Genomic DNA, 19,550 nt, shown 5'->3' with positions numbered 1-19,550 from the left:
AGCACGCCCATGGGCGCACAAATGGGCACATTTGCTAAACAACGTGGTGCAGGACGTCTGATAGGGCCCACTGTTGCAAAACAAAGACCTTTATCCACCTCAAAACAAGTCTCATCTCAATCTGATCTTATTCTGAAGCTGAAAAATGAACAGTGAGATGTTGATCATACAAAACATCCAGACACAACAGCAATGATTCTTCATTACTGTGTTATATGTTTTTAGCTTCTGTCAGATCAGTGTTCACATAACATAATAGTATTTATTATACAAAGGGCAACATTATTTCTGTTAATAAAAAGCATTAAAATAAGTGTTCATTGGATGAGAATCTATGAGTATACTAGCAGCAATCTGTGTGTGTGTGTGTGTGTGTGTGTGTGTGTGCAGGCCCGCCCACAGAAATGACTGGGCCCCTGAAAAGGTCCAGTGAATGGGCCCTCCCCAAATCTGCTATAGGCTACTCATATCATGCGTGTGCTCTCTCTCTCTCTCTCTCTCTCTCTCCTACATTAACACATACATTTAACTGAGAGAGACTCAGGGGCGCAACTACCCAGTGTCAGAAGGGTATGCAGCAACAATTTTGCTGTCACTGAGTGACAAAAAAAAATAAAATTAAAATAAATAAATAAATAAATAAGTGTGCCATGTAATGAGTGAGTAGGAACGAGTGAGAGTTAATAGATTAAATAAGTAAAAAAATGTCATTTATTAATACAATTGAACTATACTCCACAGTGATGAATCAAATAAATAAATAAATAAATACATATATATATATAAACTGCATTGCCATAGCAATACCAGTGTTTCTTACAGGATTTTTTGGTAAAGCTGTGGTGAGTGGACCTCTGTACCTCTAGGGGGGTAGGGGGGTTGGGGGGCACCCCCCGTAAGAAAATTTTGTGCTTTTTAATGTTAAATTCATCAATCTGGTGCACTTTGAGAGTTCAAAATTAAAAACTCCAACCCATATTCAGTATGCAAATTAAAAATTAAAACCTCTTTTAGTTACAGTGTCTGTCTACATTCCACTACTACATGATAACAGTTATAATATTAATCCCATGATATAATAGCCATATATTGTAAAACAAATGCACTGAAAAATAAAGGAAACTTTCATAATTAGTTTTGTACTAATTTCTATACTTGAAAGTATGATTGGGCCAGCCCAGTGACCATCAAGAAAAGAACCGGTACTATGGTTATCTGGACCATACGATGGCCTACCCCTAACCCCGCCCCTAAACCTACCCGTCACTGGTCCGGATAACCCAACCCGTTCTCATCAATCTGCGTATAAATAACACGACTTTACACTTTCAAATTGCGTGTAATGCATACGCCAAAGTCCAATTTTGCGTGCATATGATACGCCAATCCTTCCCATTAACTTCGGTGGAGAGAAGATGCGTCTAAATACCACGCATCACCTTCAACGGCAATGACGTCACCAGCGAGGCTCAGTTTGACCAGTTCGCCTGCACCTGATGCGCGTACCGTTACGTTACACCTTCAAACAGGTAAGTAAGGGCACCAAACTTTTTTTTTTTTTTTGCAATGAGATCACGGTGTCAAAATGGCAGCGTGATGCGTTAAAATTAGTTGTTAGTGGAACCGTGGGCTGCTCCGTTAGCACAGATGGTATCCTACCATTGACATTAGCCTAAGCTAACTTACTGTATGCCTGTTGCAGTTTTAAATACATAAAAAAAACAGTTTTTAATCATGTTTTGACATGGCTGATGACAGCACTACAAATCAACAGACTGAATTAGTGTTTGCTAACGTTTTTAGCTAAAGTGGCATGGTTAGCCTAAGCCTACGGGACCCCCCAGGGGTCAATAATGTGGACTAATCAGTGCGCATGGACTTCTAAACCGGATTTATTCCCAAATTGTGGGCAACAGGGAGGAGGGAGGAGGGAGGAGGGGGGAGTTGTTTCTCTAACAAAAGATCCAGGAAAGATCCAGGAGGCGGGATTGGATCCAGATCCAACTCCTCCCACCTTACATATACCCTAAACCTACCAATCTCCACCCCCTGGATCTCGTGTACTGCATTGAGGTGCTACTGGGAACTTACGGGAGACTTGGGATGTCTCCATTGTGTCATTCCCACTATTTCACAATAGTTATTGGGTAACATTACTGTCACACAACCTTATCTGTCCTCAAGAATATGGAAGTTCCATTAATTAGAGAAGGTAGTAGTAAGCCAATGCTTCCAAAGTATTACATAGTGCATTGCATCAATTTCTGCATTGATGTAGTACTGTTATAATGCTAATAATTACACATTTTTGCCAAAAATGTACACATTAATATTACAAAAGTTACTTGATCATTACCATAAAATAAGTTACTTTGTGATATTACCCTATAATGTGTGTTGTGAAAAGTGCTACCCATACTCACTTTGATATCACACACTTAGCCTACTTTACTTTGCAGTTCAATATCATTAACATCAATTGGAACACTTAAGTTAATATGCAGTTTGTCTGATGTGTTCTATGTCACCCATCCCTAGGTCCAACACAATTTATCCATGGTGGACAATAAAGACAAATTGATGTCATTTTTTATCTTTATAGCGACATTGGAAAGGCATAGGATATGCTCTCATCAGGCCCTCCCACAGAATTAAATATTTTGTTACGTGGCATGTCGATAATTATAATTTATTTTTGTTTTGTTTGTAGTGAAAATGCCAGGTGGATCAACTCTTCGACAGTGCACCCATTGCCTGGAAAAGATCAATTGTGCCAATAGAAGATGCACCAAGGTAAATAATGTACAATAGGCTATTGAACTGTCCAACTGCTAACCGCCATTTTCATGCATTAAAGCCAGAGTCATTAAGTCCAAATTAAAATAAACTTTATTGGCATTAAATATCTCAGTATTTGTTGCCCATGCAATAGAGTGACAATAAAACAGGAGTTTGCAGTGGAGACATTAAGGTCATCATACAAAAGACAGAAAGAGTTTTGTTTTGTTACTCTATAAATTTGCATCACAGTAGGTATTTTTCAAAATGTTACATTTCCCACCTAATGGAAAGGTACCTGCTGTTATTGAAATTTTGACTATTGGTTCCTTTAAATAACATCCTCTTAAAAGGCTACATATTTGACATTGAATCTGTCTATTACAGACAGTACTTTGTATTGCGGTGAATCTCAACTGTGGTCACTCAGTTCTTTTAGATTATCCATATTAAGAAAATGGCAACATCTCCACTAGCACATACCATAATGACAACTTAAAGGGATAGTTCACCCAAAAATAAAAATTGTCATTGTTTACTCACCCTCAAAGTTGTTCCAAACCTGGATGAGTTTCTTTCTTCTGCTGAACACAAATGAAGATATTTTAAAGAATGTTGGTAATCAAACAGTTGAAGCACCAATTGACTTCCATTGTAGGAACACAAAAATACAATGGAAGTCAATGGGTGCTTCAACTGTTTGATTACCAACATTCTTTAAAATATCTTCATTTGTGTTCAGCAGAAGAAAGAAACTCATCCAGGTCTGGAACAACTTGAAGGTGAGTAAACAATGACAAAATTGTCATTTTTGGGTGAACTATCCCTTTAAGTTATATTGTCTGTGGCCAGATAATGGACATTCATATTTTCCATTAAAATATGGATACATATCTAACTAGGTTTTAGCATTATGCCTTTTAATATTATTAAAATGTGACGGTGCATTGACTCAGCTGCATATTTAGTCTGTCTGTTCAATGAATTGCATAAACTTGATATCCAAGTTATTATTTAGGCCCTTGTAAAAAGAGGGCTAGAAAATCAGCAATGCTTGATTAACTGGACCCCAGTTTAGATTATTTATTTATTATTTATTAATTCCCGTGAGTCATGCCGCTCTCTCTTGTCTCTCTCCCTTACTCAGTGTGGGAAGCTGCTGGACATGAAGTCCAGGCAGACGGCCCGTATGAAAGGATTCCGGACCAGAGCCAAGGAATGGGCACAAAAAGTCAAAAAGTCCCGCAATCAGGCAAAGATTTTTGACAACAGTGCCCTGCTGGTAATACAAATTTTGTCTTTCTCTTTTGGTCAGGCATTTCAGGTTCCTGTCAACATTACAGAAATATAGAATTGTATAAATTTACATTGTGCAAGGAAGCAGCAACTATGGTAAGGTTATGTGTCATGATGTCATCAACCCAACTGCATTTGCAATATTTTAGATAATAATGAGCTAGTCCATATATAAATATTAAAACAATAAACAGAATTTAGCCCTGCCTACAACTTGTATTCATTCAGCCCCAGTATCCAAGGCCACTTTACACTAAGAGGTTTTTCTTTTGGTTCACTGCACTGTAAAAAAAAAAAAAAAAACTGTGAAATGTATGGCAGCACAGGGTGCCGAACGTTTACCATTAATGGAAATATTGGTTAAAGATCGTTAAAAAAGAAATGGTCAATGACTGGCAGAAGCGTTTGCCAAACAAAACCTGTACAATTAAGGTAAAATATCCTAATTCATAAGTGTTTTACAAAAAACAGTTATTTTACAGGTAGTTCCAAGATGATTATTGTGAAACATTCTCTATAAAATGTAAATCTCTTGCCGTTAACAATTAGCTAGCAACAGCACATATGAATGAGCTGATATAACTATCATTCCATCAGCAACTACAGGACAAATCAGTTATTTCCTGTAAAATTTGGATTTTTTTTACAGTGTGGTCATGCAGTAGAGTAGGTTAAGTCACTTGCTGATGCAGGGGCAGTACAGAATCTTTTAGAGAGTAAGTTTGATTTCTTACAGGAAAAGATACATTTGCATATGCCTCAGTTACTCCAGAAAGGACATTCACCCTTATAAAAACTAGGGGTGTAACAATATATCGTGTCACAATATATCGCAATACAAAAATGCAACAATATGTATCGTGGATAGTGACAATATGTATTGTGTATAGTTAGTGTTAGTCAGAACTTCATGAAACTACTATATAATGTTGAATATAATGTATAATAATGCAATGGGGGAATATGTGTGGGTCCTGATAATGCCAAATGTCTGATGTTACCAGTAAAAAGTGGCCAACATTTTTAAATGTATCTAGTCAGTGACAGAGTGCAAGCATATTCATCTAAAATGATTCTGTATTTTCAGCTTCAGAATCATAAATATTTTTATGTCCAAGCCTATTAATTTACACCCACAATGTAATATTAAATTTAGCATTTTAATCAACAACCTTGTACATGTCTTGAAGTATCGCAATAGTATCATATCGTGAGTTCAGTATCGTGATATGTATTGAATTGTAACATGAGGGTATCGTTACACCCCTAATAAAACCCATACTAACTTTTTTAAACAGCTTGTATGTGTATAATAATAATAACGTCTTTCTTGCCTTTGTAACCCTGTCTTAGAAATCTCTGTGTGTTTGCTTATTGTTTTTCTATGTTAAGGTGGAGAAACTGAAGGCCCTTGGGTACTTTCCCCTCCTGCTGTGGGGAAAGTACAGACCACAAAACAAAAAGTGGATGGCCCAGCTCCAGTTCCCCTTTGAGCTGCCAGTGGTAGCGCATGCGGTCCTGGAGAAGATATTGTGCCTATTTGAAGGTTTGTTAGAAGGTAGGTCACATCACAACATCAGTACATTCATGACTCTCTATTAAGATTGATCCTGTATTGTGTACCTATCCAGTTGGATCGGTTTTAAATGTCAGTACAGAGAATTTTTCACACAATCTAGATTGCTGGTGGTGGGTAATTTTGTTCTACTTATCTTTTGTCTTAAACTTTTTATATTTCTTTGGTTACTCACATTTTGAACCACTTACTGCATCTTAAAGGTCTTGTTTTGTGTTATTTTTTTATCACAGCATGTGATCTTGAAAGAGAGGAGGTGGGGCAGGAAGAGAGGACAGGAGAAGATGAGGCAGAAAGAGAAATGGATGATGAAGACCAGAGAGGACATGAGGGGCAACGTGAAATAGGAGAGACTGAGAGGAGGGACATGCAGGAGATGGAGATAGAGGCACAGGAAGAGAGAGTAGAGAGTGAGAGAGGAGAGATAGATGTACAGGAAGATCAAGTGGAGAGACGAGAGATGGAGAGACAGGAAGACTTCGAAGAGCTGGGACTGATGGAGACAGACAAGCAGAGAGAACAGGCAGAGGAAATGGGGAAAAAAGAGATTGAGGCGAAGAAGAAAGTAGTAGCAGCAAACAGGTAAGTGTCAATACAGAATAGAAGAGGCAGAGCATTAAGGGCAATCTTGACTATGTAGAATATGAGATACAGAATGGTAAAGAATGTGTCCATGTACAAAAAGAAGTAGCACACCACACTAGACTCGGAAGTCAGATGGTATTTCACAAGTTGCTCTTTTTCTAGTACTTTTTCTTATAACGTGGAGTTATTTGTATGGCAGTAGTTTGGCATCCAGTGTGCCATAATGCAGTGTGGCAATGCCCAATGGTGAAGTCATCAGAGAAAGTGTCAACAGATTGTCCTGCATTGCGGTGTACTCGCAAGTATTCACCTGGTTTTCAAGGCAGACACCACACACCTCTATTGCAATTTACACTTGTTTTTTATTTCTCTATACAGGAAGTCAGCTGTCAAAATTTCAGCTAAAAGGAAAAGTAAAAGAAGCCAAAACAATGATGATGGTAGGAAAAATGCTATGAAGTATTTTTAATTCAAAATTAATTAAATAATAAGTCCTAAACTCTTAACTAATCCTAATCTAATAGCTTTTTGGCCCACAATATAATATCTTCTTATTGCTAGTTTAGTACATTACAGGCCTGATAACAAATATAAAACCATTAACGTAATGTTAGTTGAAAATGTTTTTTACTTGCTTAATTGACTCATTTTACATTGGAGTTTTTGGGGCTTCGGAATAATACCGGGAAATAATGATGTGCATTTACTTCTGGTCTTATATTTCAAAGAGAAATGCATACAATACCCTTTCTGTGGGTTTATATGGTTACATTGCAATGGTTTGTACTTAATTTGTTCATTTTTCTTTATAGCTTGCCAGTATCACAGCAGATTGGACATTTTCCCAGTGCAATATGTGTCCAAGACACGTGAAAAAAAGGTGAGCAGCTATACGGAGAACATTCTGTATGACTGTAAGTGCATAAATTGATACTATACTACACCATGAGAATAGTGCTGAAATTGTTGCCTTTTGTCAGAAAAGTAGTTAACATGTTAAATCATTTACTGTTAGAGCGTTCTAAATATTAATCCAAAACTTTGATGTTTTGGTAATTATATGGCAATTGATTTTTAGAGGCTGGGACGAAAAATTTAATGAAATATTTAATTATGAAATAAAAGTATGACTTTGGTTTGTCTTTTACCCTCTTTCCAAGGGCTGTAAAGAAGTCTTGGTCCATTGGCTCCCGTGTCCGTCATGGTAACATCAACTTTCTTGTTTAACTGTCTTATGAGTTGTCCTTAAAGGGACAGTTAACCTAATTAAGAAGCCTGTCTGATTTACCATGAATTGGGAGTTATTTAAGTTTATGTAATAAGCACCTGGACCAGTGTTACATTTCTTTTTGGGAAGTCAGGTGGGCTGCTTAATTCGGATGAACTAAGGCCTCTCCACATGTGGCATCTGTTTTTGCCTACAGAGAGATTAAGCTACACAACTACAACATACATGTACAGTTTAAAATGTTATTACAAAGTGACAATAATATAATTTGGATATAAATATACATTCTCTTCTGCTTTCTCCACCCCATTCTGTCAGGGAAATATGTAGAAGCCTAACAGGGTTTATAAACCATGTCAGAGGCTATCCTTATATTTAACCTATTTCAGAAATTAAATACATAATTTCTGTACGTTTTATTTTGCCATTTCTTTCAGCCTAAAGGCCTGGCCCCCATCTTGGGAACCGCAGGAGAACATCAAAATGACTGTGTCATAAAGGAAGGTCTGCTAAAAATACTGTTGTCACATTGATGGTGCAAAGAAACAAATGTTGTGAAACATATGAAATAACACTTATTTTTAACAATAAAAGTTCTGTTGTGGGTTTTGTTGTTGTTGTTTTTCCCTCTCTGAAAACATGGAATTGACATTGTTACTGGAGTACTTGAGGGTGTATAAATATCTTTTCATCATCCAAAAGGCCAATTGTTGTATTGTGCAGTTTGCCTTTTCACAACCTTCCACCCAGAAAAACTAGTTTGCATTGTCTGGCACTTCCTATGAGCATTTCACAATAAAAGTTCTGTTGCGGGTTTTGTTGTTGTTTCTCCCTCTCTGAAAACATGGAATTGACATTGTTACTGGAGTACTTGAGGGTGTATAAATATCTTTCATTTTGTCCTATGACAAAGTTTCATTTTCACCTCATTCTGGCCCCATATATTCAAGCTAGTTAATAAAGCACAAGCACACCTGCATGTAAAATAGTAACCCCCAACACTTTCAAATACCAAAATAATAGAACATTACACACAAATAGATATCCCCCTATATTCATTTTGAGCAAAACGTATGAAATAACACTTATTTTTAACATTTACTGTATTTTAACATAGAGGCAAAGCATGCTGGGAACTAGAAGTCTGTTGTAACCACTGATTGTAACTCATTCCGTGATTGGGTGTATATGTGTGTATAATACATTCACATTTATGGGAACAGGTATGTGCAATATATGTACACAATAAAGGATAAAACTTTGTTAAAATTACATGTAATGCTATTTTTGTCTTCGTTTATAAATATATTTAATATGTATCAATATATAGCCATACATGGTCAATGCATATATTGCAGTGTTTTGACAAATATAAGCACTAGTTTCGCATATGTATATGAAAGGTATTATGTAATATATTATTATATTTTGCAGTATATTTCCATACATTTTTGTTTCGTAAGGGTAACCTTTTTAATCCTTGTAGTACTCAAGGTATATAGCCAGCTTTGGTGTTCAGAATAACCTTACAGTTGCATTTTGTTTTCATAATCTTCGTTCAGTGAATGCTTCTTTAGTTGTATCTTCGTTGCTATGGCGGTTGCTATTGATGTTGCTATCGCTGAAAACCACGTAGCTTTAGGCTACTTCCGTCTTCACAGACACCCGCTTTTTTAATGATATCTTCAACATTTCTCCACAGAAAAACAAATTGATAACTCAATAATACGTTAAGTTCATGTTAAGGCTATCACTTTTAATAATTTCTCCTTGGAAAATTAGAAAACTTTCTTCCTTTTTTTTCAGTTTTTGGTAGCATAAGGTTACGGAAGTGCTTTGTCGGCGGAGTGGGCGGAGTCTGCGCGTTATACTGTTTTGGCTCAAATATCTGAAACAAACCAACATATCTACTTTTTGTTAACATAGATCATCTAGATGCAGTGTAATTACTAGTTCGGCTGTACTAGATATTTAATATATTCAGTAGATATATCTTTTTACAACCCTATTTTACAACCCTACTTTGCAAACCAGAAGAACTACAACTGTAGTGCTGATTTGTATCAAGATGCATGGTGTTGATATAAGGGAAGTGTAGTTTTTAAAACATTAGTGTTTTTCTTACAATTGGAGGTTGTAAATAGTGAGTTGGGAGTATAGTGGGGGGTTTAGTGGGATGGTAAACACATCTATGTAATCAGATTTTAAATATCTTATTGTTAAATGGGGTCAAATTAATTAATCCATATTTTATCCATATTTTGTTAACTGCCCCCAGTTGTTGACTATACTCAGGTCAAGAGCTCTCTATAACAGTTGTTATGGGACCATAAGGGGATCTGTAGCCCCTTTTGTTGCTGAATTATAAGCCTTCAAACATGCACCGAGGTGAAGTTTCAAAGGTCAGTGTTTCAAAGCAGGAGCCATGTAGAATCTTCATACTAACATATGTTACTCTCCAGGTCACGGCCTTTCCAACAATGTATTTGGTTCAGCTATACAACAAAGTTTTAATTTTCTAATTTTTCTGACACAAGCCATCTCAGGTCTAGTTTCAGGGAGCATGCAGACTCAATATATAAAATAAAGCTTTTTGTTTGTTTCTGACTGTGTAAACAGATTTACACACACACGCGCACACACACACACACACACACACATGAACGCACGCACGCACACACACGTCTGTATCTATCTTTGTGAGGACATTCATTGACAATGCAATCTCTATGTCCTTACCCTAACCTTACCCATCACAACTAAGTGTCTGACCTGAACCCTGACCCTAAACCTGCCCAAATCCTCATTATAACCTGATCCCTAAAACCAGCTCTTGACCCTCAAACTGACCTTTACAGGCTCTCAGAAAGTGAGGACCGGTCAAAATGTCCTCACTTTACTCTTTTGGTCCTCACTCCGATGGTCTAAAACTCATACTGGTCCACACAAAGATAGTTGTACAAGTACACACACACACACACACACGGCTTATATGAATATCTATTTATGCTAATGCTGCTATGATGGTTAAAACACACACACACACACACACACACACACTAAAAGATCATGGTCTATGATGGGTAGTCATCTCCTCTTGTACTTGTAACATTATTATTGGGATTTAAAAAAGATTTTTAAAAAGGATTTTAAAAAGAGTTCATTGCACATACTGTTGGCCCTGTTGCATCCTCTGTATTTAATTCTGCTCAAAGTTTTTTTTGATCTCTACAAAAAAGGGCAAATAGTTTTCTATTTACACTTTCCTCCTTCCAACACCTGTCACTGTGAGAAACTACAAACCCCATTTCCAGAAAAGTTAGGATATTTGTGCATCAGTGCCCATGGCATGGGTGAGAAGGTAAATTGCATAACTGATTATTAATATTGCCATGTTGTTTGTATTCAAAGCAATCTGACCCCACCCTGCTAACCAATCATCTGTATAACATGTGATTAACTATATGGTTGATATATATTTAGACAATAACTACAATGGTTTTACATAGTCAGTATTGGAGTATATTACACTGCCAGTAACTATCAGATGTATGAAACTTACATACTGTACACTATCTTAATATGTGACCTGGTGTAACTGTGACCTCTACTGTTCCAAAATATTGGCAGTTCAGGTTGAATCTGAAAGCTCCCAGTTCTCTCTTTTTGTAAGGGTTGTGATGAGCCAAAGTCAACTCAATAGTCTGATGACAAATCAAATTTGTATTTCTGTTTCCATACACATATACAGGTATCAGCAAATATTTACAGACATTATCAGTTGCAAACATAACCATGCTTATTACATGAGTATAATCTGAGAGCATATGAAGAAAAATACAAATAACTGCAGGAACAAACAACTGAGGAGTCACTTTGTCACTTTCAATCTAACTCACTTACAAAAACAGGATCTTTTGTCAAGACTTTAGAAACCTTTTCAAGTCATCAAAGTACAAGTCAAAGCAAAAGGGATTACAACTCTGACTTGAGTCCCAAGTCAAGTGACTTGAGTCCCCACCTCAGCATCATTATCTTCCTCATCATCATCATCATCATCATCATCAGAGCTGAGGTCACGTTGCCAGTCCATTTCCTCCATTTCCCCTTCATCTTCTTCCACCAGCCTAGGAGTTGGTTCGAGAATGCCTCTGTATGTGCATGCTACAGTCTGCTGCTTGAGTCTGAGGTTATGCAGTCTTCTCTTAAGTAGACTGATGAGGCCCTTGGACGCCTCCTCTGTGAATCCATTGGGATAGCCTATAAGTCCACACATGAAGAGTAATTGAATTACCGTCACACTAAACATTTTATCAGAGAGAGCTTATTTATGTTAGAACAAATTTTAAATACAAAGTCAAATTGGAAAATAAAAATTGGATCAAATAATCTTTGAAGGCCATATATCCTTAGTTCTTGAGCCAATACTAGCATGATTGCTTTTCACTTTAAAATAGTTTGACCTATGAATTTTAAAGTGCATAAAGCCATATAGTTTGATTTACACTTACTTTCTGTTTTTATGCAATCTGAAATGGTGGCTATCAGTGTCTGGACCTTTGCAACGGAGTCCTTAAGGTACTGACAGTGCTGCATCATCTCCTTCACAAGGATCTGCTTTTCTTCTGTCAGTCGTGAGACCAGCATTAGTTGGTCAAAAAGCTTCTTCTTGGTGAGAATGTCTATACCATCTGAAGGAATGAAAAGATCAGACATTAATAAACTAATTTGATGATTATACATTTTAAATAAACACAAAGTTAAATATTAATACAACACCTGTGTTCTGTTCCTGCCAAGGCCAGATCATGCTCTCTGCAGCTTTGTTGGAGAGTTTCTGCACAACTGAGTGTGTGTCCACAGGATCACCATCAGGTTGTTGATTGTATCTCTGGATCTCATCTAGCAAGCGCTTCTTTTCTTGGGCAATCTTCTGAGTAATCTTCTGACGCCTTTTGTTGCGATCTGTAATAAGAGCAAAAACAATGGTATTACAAAAGAGCTGCCATGGCATTTAATGAACAGAAACAATATAACTTCCATCTGCATCACTTACATTTACTAATACATACCATTCTGTCTATAAAGGTAGTGCTTCTTCTGACAAATGCTCACAAAGAGTGCGTCGATGGAGATCTGCAAACCACGAGCATCAACAGAACTGGCTGCTGCATTTCCTAAATTCAAGTTAAGAAGAAAGAGAAATGTTTCAAACACCCTTACGTTTTCTTAATTGCACATAGTACAGCAGCAACAGACACACTTTAGGACAATGTTTAATTTGGACAGAAATATCTATCTCGTATGTTTTTTTCATACCGTACTGGACACTGACTGCATGTTTCAGCAACAATTAGGGACCAAGCAACATAGGCCAAGAGGCATAGGCATCTAATCTGTGTGATATCTTTATTATCATCACTTTTCAAGAGTCTGTGTTTATGAGAGTCCATAGTTCACAGTCTTTCTTTATGAAAGTCATTGATGGGGGATTATGTCCCCTATCCATTCCACACATCGAATTTGGTGACCCCATGACCTTTATTGTAGCTCCACCAATAGGCCAAACTTTCAAAGATGAAAAAAAAAAAAAACGATATCCTCTGAACTGACAGAAGTAACACGTGGTGCTCTTGCGGATTAAGAAAAAATAGCTTCATAGCTTCTCATTGGAAACAGAAACTAGATCTGTAGAAAACTGAGGGAGGGGTTCTAGCAGAACAATCATAGCGCTTGCGTCCACGTAGAATTGATGCATTGTTACATTTTTGGAGAGGTGCATGTCAGGGTACGCACACTACACACAGCCTACAACGTAGCTACGGCGGGAGTTCGACGCACAAGTATAAATTGGGCTTTACTGGCACATTGTGCTTGGTCTGTCATTTCCTACCTCAAATAATATTGTTCCATTTTGGTCTGATTTGCATGAACATGCACCAATCATTCTGTTTTCATTGCTAAAATGTTTACTTTCGTTAAGTCAAAATACTAATTGAAGACTTATGACTTGCAAATAGTGCCCATCCCCACATCATAATTGAACATTAAGCTACAGCTACATTCATGACCAAATTACTCCAACAGTGTTTATGTATAAAACAACATTGCCCTTACCGCTACTGGCCCACTGCTTGACATCAACAACCCACTGCTTTAGCATGTCATCACTGCAATGCAACTGGTCCTGCATCTTCTTCAGGCTCTCTGTTGCATCTAAGGTGTTTTCTACTGTCTGCAAAACAGCAATACACAACACACTTATCTCATAAAATACCAAAAAATATATGTTCCTGCATGATTTAATGTAATGACATATTTGACTACATATACATAGCTGAAGTAATGCATTTTGGGTGGACTTTAATTTCAAATTTAACGGTTTAAAATAGTCCATCCTTTTTCAATACATAAACATACCTTTTTGAATCTGGAAGACAAGGCAATGTGGAGGCCATTCTCTTTACGTTGATTCCACCCAAAAGCATGGACAGTAAGCATATCAGTTCTTACTGTAAAGAACAATAACATTTTACAATTTATTGTGATTTTTCTAATGTGTACATTTACAGGGGAGCAGGGGGCAAAGAAGCTTACAAACCTGACTTGGACATGTACTTTGTGGTCAGGGCACATCTGGAGAGAAAACTATTAACTTGCTCCACTTCTTCACCAAGAGTGGTTCCGGCACCTTCCTGGTTCCTTGCATTCCACAGAATCTACAGGAAGCAGTGGACTTGTTAAACAGGGTGGACAACAGGGTGATCAATATTGATGCATATCCCAAGGTCACCAGCTGTACAGGAAAGCACATAGGGGCTCATGTACAACTCAAAACACACTCCTGGGTTGTTGTTTGGGTCACATCATTCATTGTGGTACTTTTACATTTCAGAGTGATGTAGCCAACAATTAATGTAAAGTAGTTAAAAGCATCACCTCGCATTTTGTATTGTGGGCTTTGGCATGCATCACGGACAAGCAATGTTTCATTTTCTTAAGAGGCTGAAGATGAGTCAGGGCCTCTGACACCTTCTCCAGGTATGGCACATAACGGCAGGTCACATCCATGGCCAAAAATGCAGCACCCTGGAACTCTTTTTGGAGAAACATTGGATATGCAAAGATTTCTCCTCTATACATATTCAGACCTTTTGGAAAAAAAAAAAAGAAATAAGTAGAGCACATTGCACACTGAAGAATAGGCTTCAGATGTTTCATCTACAAATATTTTTCATTGCAATTTATCAAGACCATACCAACCTTTAAGAAGGAATCCATGCCTGCACACAGCAATTTCTACACCTTCTTCATCTAACTTGTTGGCCTGCTTTGATGTCTCTCTTGCTGCTGTCCAGTGGGATTCCCCACACATCGCTCTTCCTGCCGTCTACCAAAGTAAAAAGTTAAATAGCAGGGCTGCACGCTCAAACACACCAACAATTACAGTCTGATTAGATTTTGTCTTTGATTGCCTGACCCATCTTCCATCTGCAACTCCCTGGAGTATAACAAACCAATTGAAATTATTTGCAATTTAGCATGCAGAAGGATAATTGCAATAGTCTAACTTTGTCAGAAATTGTCTCAGACATACTGTATCTGCGGCAACCAATACTATACTATAGATTTACTGTGCCCTCTGGATTAGAATCTAGTTGTATTTTTTTCATCCAGCTCTGCAACTTCACTCTTTGTGAAAGTCCGATTGCATCGCTAACCTCAGCAACCTGCCATTGCCATCTCAACACCTGATCAAAGATTCCCTCATCCGAACACATAATAAGGCTACAGTGTTTCCAACTTTACTTCCAATTAGTTATAAAATAAGCCAGAGATACCCACTGCTCAGCCTGATTGAAAACTTACACTCTTGACAGCCCCCCGGACTTCCTCAACAAAACTGGACACTTCAGAGTCTTGGGATAAAAACACTCCATCAAAGAACCCTGGCTGTTCACTCCTACAACAAAATGTATTCTGGATAACCACTGTAGTAAGAAGTTTTACATAATAATAATAAATTATAATAATTGTATTTATATGACACTTTTAAAAAAAAAACAAGGTTCCAAAGTCTAACATGGATATTATATTCAACAGCTACAGTATCAACAGCTTAATTTTAAATAACAAAATGAGAACTATATTATTATGATAATGTTAATCGCAAGTACATACATTTACTACATTGGCTGTTTTTAATGTGTACACAAAACTCACTGGTTTGCTTTCTGGAACCTGTAGAGTTTTCTGTTGCCATCCACTGAAACAGCCAGCATTTCAGGACTACAGGCTGGACAGACAAATGGCTCCTTTTCCAGAAGTTGGTCCTCTTCAGAGTTGCAGTACACATATTGCAGAAAGCTCCTCTGAAAAGCATCTGCATTCACTTTGCCAGTCTGAAAAACAATTTATAGAACAGCTTTAAATGACAATGAACTACAAGGTCATCCCATTTATGTTTTGTCAATGTACCTTTTCAAACCCAAGAAAGGATGCAATTGGCAACGTAACTAATATGGTCTTCAGTTCAATTAATTTCAATAACCTGAAATATTACAGCCACTTGTGGACCTTGACTTCATATGTGGGTATATTTGAATTTGCGCCCTGTTTGGACTCGAACACACCTTTATGCCATACTGTCCATCCTTACAGCTACTTATAATAATAACGAATGCATTTGCCTTTCAGCTTCAAATTTTTACTCACTCTTCCAAACTGCTTTGTTCTCTGGTCCAACATTGCTGTGAAGGCTTTCACTGACATTCCTGGAGCTGTTGTCTTCATAGCTTCAAAGGAATGGAACAGATCTTGGTGGAAAAGTGTCTGTGCTTGCATGGTAGCAGGCCAGTAACCACTCCTTACAAAGTCACTGACTTCTGGAGCCCATTGCTTATTGCAATGTTTGCATGTTAGCACCGGAACATGAAGATTATAACGGCCTGAGAGCAGATGAAAAACAAATACCTAACAAGGAACTAAAGTAATACGTTAGATAAACAATATTTTTTTACCCAATCCTACCATTTATGCAAACCAGTATGATGGATCTACCAACAGAGATTGCAACATCACCAGTGTCACAGGAGCATATATTTTGAGGAAAGGCTGTTGGCAGCAAACAATCTGCAAGAGCAAGAGCAAAGGACAATCAGGATGACATTAAAGAATGTTTGGATTGTTAGCAAGTATATTCATATTATTCATAATGAATAATTTAATAATGTTGTGTGTTGATGAAAAAATGCAAATCAACTGAAAAAGAGACACCAACCTTGTTCACAGATGATGTACTTATCATCTTGGAGTTTCACAAACTCTGTTGGGGGAATGTATTTATAAAAGCCATACATGGTGGTCTGCCTACTGTGCAGAGTGTGGCGTCTATGTACCAATTGATCACACTCTGCACAAAACCACTCTGAGGGCAAACATTCCCTGCAACGGATGATGGCTTCGGTCACGTGACAGTGGTTGCACTTCATCTGGACAATATTCTCAGCTGACAACAAGTTGTGAATATTTTGTGGCCTCGCCTGTTGCCAACATTGTTGGACCCCTTTCTGTCTTTGACACCAACTGGACAAAGATGGCTGCTGAGCAAAATCTTGCCCATCAATGCTTTCTGAATCCCGTAGAAGGTCCTCAAGCCTCTGCATATTAAAATCTTCAGAGAGAGAGAAAGAGAAAAATAAAAACATACTAGAAATCCAACATTTCAATTCCACTACCACTGACATCTTTTGAGGCATTTCCATTGATTTTAATACAGGGACAGTCCAGTGATAGCAGAGAAGGCAGAGGGTGAAAGGATAGTTGGAAATGGGCAATCAAATCCATGACCCTTAAGATTCTGTGTAGGTGCTGGCTGTCAGTAGTGTTGCCCACTTAATTGTGAAACTAAACAACCATGTGATTTTGCTGAGAAACAGTGATGCTATTGTCTAAAGTGTCTATTTCTGTCATGTTGACAGGGCTTGATGCGCCAAATTGTGGTAACTTTAATATTTGAGGCATGTTAGGGGACTGTGGAAAAAGTATTTAGAAAAGGAACATTGTTAGATGACTTGTTTTCATTTGAAGCATACCATATTATGAAAAGTGTTTTTAAAGTAGTTTTTCTACTTACCAGGATCTTGGAAGCTAGTACATGAAGTTGTGATGGTGGAACTAGCACATGCAGAAGTACCGGTACCAACTGTTTGGAAGTAAAAATAACATAAACCACATTAGAATTCTTATTAGAGTACAATTCTTTCAAACTCTTTGCCAGATGTACAAAAATAAAAGCTGAAACCTTTGGCAAACTTACAAACATGGAAACTATCATTGATAGTTATGAATTATTTGAATCATTAAATGAATGATTATGAATGTACAAGCATACAGAATATTGAGTAACAACAGCATTATCAAACCAGCACCTACTCTAGCACCACACTCTAAATCACACATCATCACTCTCCATTTAAAGTATTTGACATAAATATGATAAGATGTACACTAACCAGCAGATGAACCTTTTTTCCTCCGTTTGCTGGTGGTCACACGCTGCCCATCACGGTCCCTCTTCCACCAGGTCACTTTAGATTGTCCTGTGACTTCAGCCTTCTGAGTTTGTAACTCTGTGTTACGTTTCTTTATGCACATGTAATGAAAAGTAGATGGGTGAAACATAGGCATTAACTAACTGGAGTTAATTAAATACACATTTGTGTATAACAAGAATGAAACTTGCCTGTATCTCTTCAACAAATGCATCCCCGAGCTGAAGAACAGCTTCTAGTTTGTTCTTATTTCCTCTTGACATTTTACTTAAACAGAAAATAAAGGTGTCAGTTAGATCTGAGATCTGCCTGCAACTCAAACTTGCTGACTATTATAATTGAATGGAAATTTGGACCACATCAGTGATATGAGGGTAAAGGTTAAAACTTTAACTTTTCCGGTAGAGGATAGTGGTGTCTGATTATTTGCAGGAGAATGCAGATTTTCATTACAACCTTTGGTTTTAACTATAATGATATTTCTGTATTCAATTATTTATTTTACCAAGGCTAACATACATCACCTAACATATTAGCTATTATTATCAACTACAGATTCATGTTTTTTTTTTTTTTTTTAAGCGGTTAATGTTTTTCAGCTGGAGACAAAAGGATCTAGTCTAAATCTTGCTTAATTTTCCATTACATTTAATCATTTATCTGATGCTGTTATCCAATGCCACTTACAAATGAAGAGAGCGATAGAAGCAATCAAACCAACAATGTGCAATTTAGGTAAAATGCACTATATATGATGACATTAGAAATCAAATATCTTGGGGATAGGACGGGAGTCTAATCCAACCATAGACAGTATATAATGCATCTGCAGCAACTAGTAATGTCTGCGCGTGCCTGAATTATTCCATGCGCACTGATTAGTCCACATTATTGACCCCTGGGGGGTCCCGTAGGCTTAGGCTAACCATGCCACTTTAGCTAAAAACGTTAGCAAACACTAATTCAGTCTGTTGATTTGTAGTGCTGTCATCAGCCATGTCAAAACATGATTTAAAACTGTTTTTTTCAATGTATTTAAAACTGCAACAGGCATACAATAGAAGTTAGCTTAGGCTAATGTCAATGGTAGGATACCATCTGTGCTAACGGAGCAGCCCACGGTTCCACTAACAACTAATTTTAACGCATTACGCTGCCATTTTGACACATGGTCCCATGTAACAGAAACACTGATATAATTAAAATAATACAGTTAACAACGTGATCTCATTACAAAAAAAAAAAGTTTGGTGCCCTTACTTACCTGTTTGAAGGTGTAACGTAACGGTACGCGCATCAGGTGCAGGCGAACTGGTCAAACTGAGCCTCGCTGGTGACGTCATTGCCGTTGAAGGTGATGCGTGGTATTTAGACGCATCTTCTCTCCACCGAAGTTAATGGGAAGGATTGGCGTATCATATGCACGCAAAATTGGACTTTGGCGTATGCATTACACGCAATTTGAAAGTGTAAAGTCGTGTTATTTATACGCAGATTGATCCAAAGAACCAATGGGCCGCTGATCTACTTGTTT

General features: G+C 37.5%; 3 protein-coding genes across 5 annotated transcripts in view; 1 reads left to right on the top strand and 2 right to left on the bottom strand.

The window, feature by feature from the left end:
- Window positions 1–19,550, bottom strand: part of LOC311084420 (V-set domain-containing T-cell activation inhibitor 1-like) — a 138,826-nt gene that overhangs the window by 38,763 nt on the left and 80,513 nt on the right. The window lies entirely within an intron of this gene.
- On the top strand, window positions 1,263–8,728 carry LOC311085440 (uncharacterized protein). The gene is made up of 9 exons (XM_084117938.1): window positions 1,263–1,529; window positions 2,711–2,793; window positions 3,926–4,060; window positions 5,467–5,632; window positions 5,884–6,232; window positions 6,614–6,675; window positions 7,048–7,115; window positions 7,396–7,439; window positions 7,901–8,728. Exons 1-9 carry the CDS (start codon window positions 1,451–1,453, stop codon window positions 7,959–7,961), a joined length of 1,047 nt encoding a protein of 348 aa, XP_083974064.1. The 5' UTR covers window positions 1,263–1,450; the 3' UTR covers window positions 7,962–8,728.
- On the bottom strand, window positions 11,168–19,448 carry LOC311085089 (uncharacterized protein). 3 transcript variants are annotated; one of them, XM_084117503.1, is made up of 18 exons: window positions 19,281–19,448; window positions 18,208–18,283; window positions 17,978–18,107; window positions 17,599–17,667; window positions 16,744–17,136; window positions 16,494–16,595; window positions 16,179–16,411; window positions 15,687–15,865; window positions 15,333–15,426; window positions 14,727–14,853; window positions 14,403–14,614; window positions 14,065–14,182; window positions 13,884–13,975; window positions 13,581–13,698; window positions 12,536–12,640; window positions 12,243–12,428; window positions 11,975–12,154; window positions 11,168–11,723 (listed from the first exon to the last, which is right to left on the bottom strand). In XM_084117503.1, exons 2-18 carry the CDS (start codon window positions 18,277–18,279, stop codon window positions 11,464–11,466), a joined length of 2,670 nt encoding a protein of 889 aa, XP_083973629.1. In that variant the 5' UTR covers window positions 18,280–18,283; window positions 19,281–19,448; the 3' UTR covers window positions 11,168–11,463. The 3 variants fall into 3 exon arrangements, with proteins under 3 accessions (XP_083973629.1, XP_083973628.1, XP_083973630.1); XM_084117502.1 differs by lacking the exon at window positions 19,281–19,448 and having other exon boundaries at window positions 18,208–18,782; XM_084117504.1 differs by lacking the exon at window positions 19,281–19,448 and having other exon boundaries at window positions 11,201–11,702; window positions 18,208–18,782.

The sequence above is a fragment of the Abramis brama genome (assembly GCF_963993115.1).
Source record: "Abramis brama genome assembly, chromosome: 6".
NCBI classification, from domain to species: Eukaryota; Metazoa; Chordata; class Actinopteri; order Cypriniformes; family Leuciscidae; genus Abramis; species Abramis brama.
The sequence above is the reverse complement of the archived record's forward strand: the minus strand, read 5'-3'. Positions and strand labels throughout refer to the sequence as shown.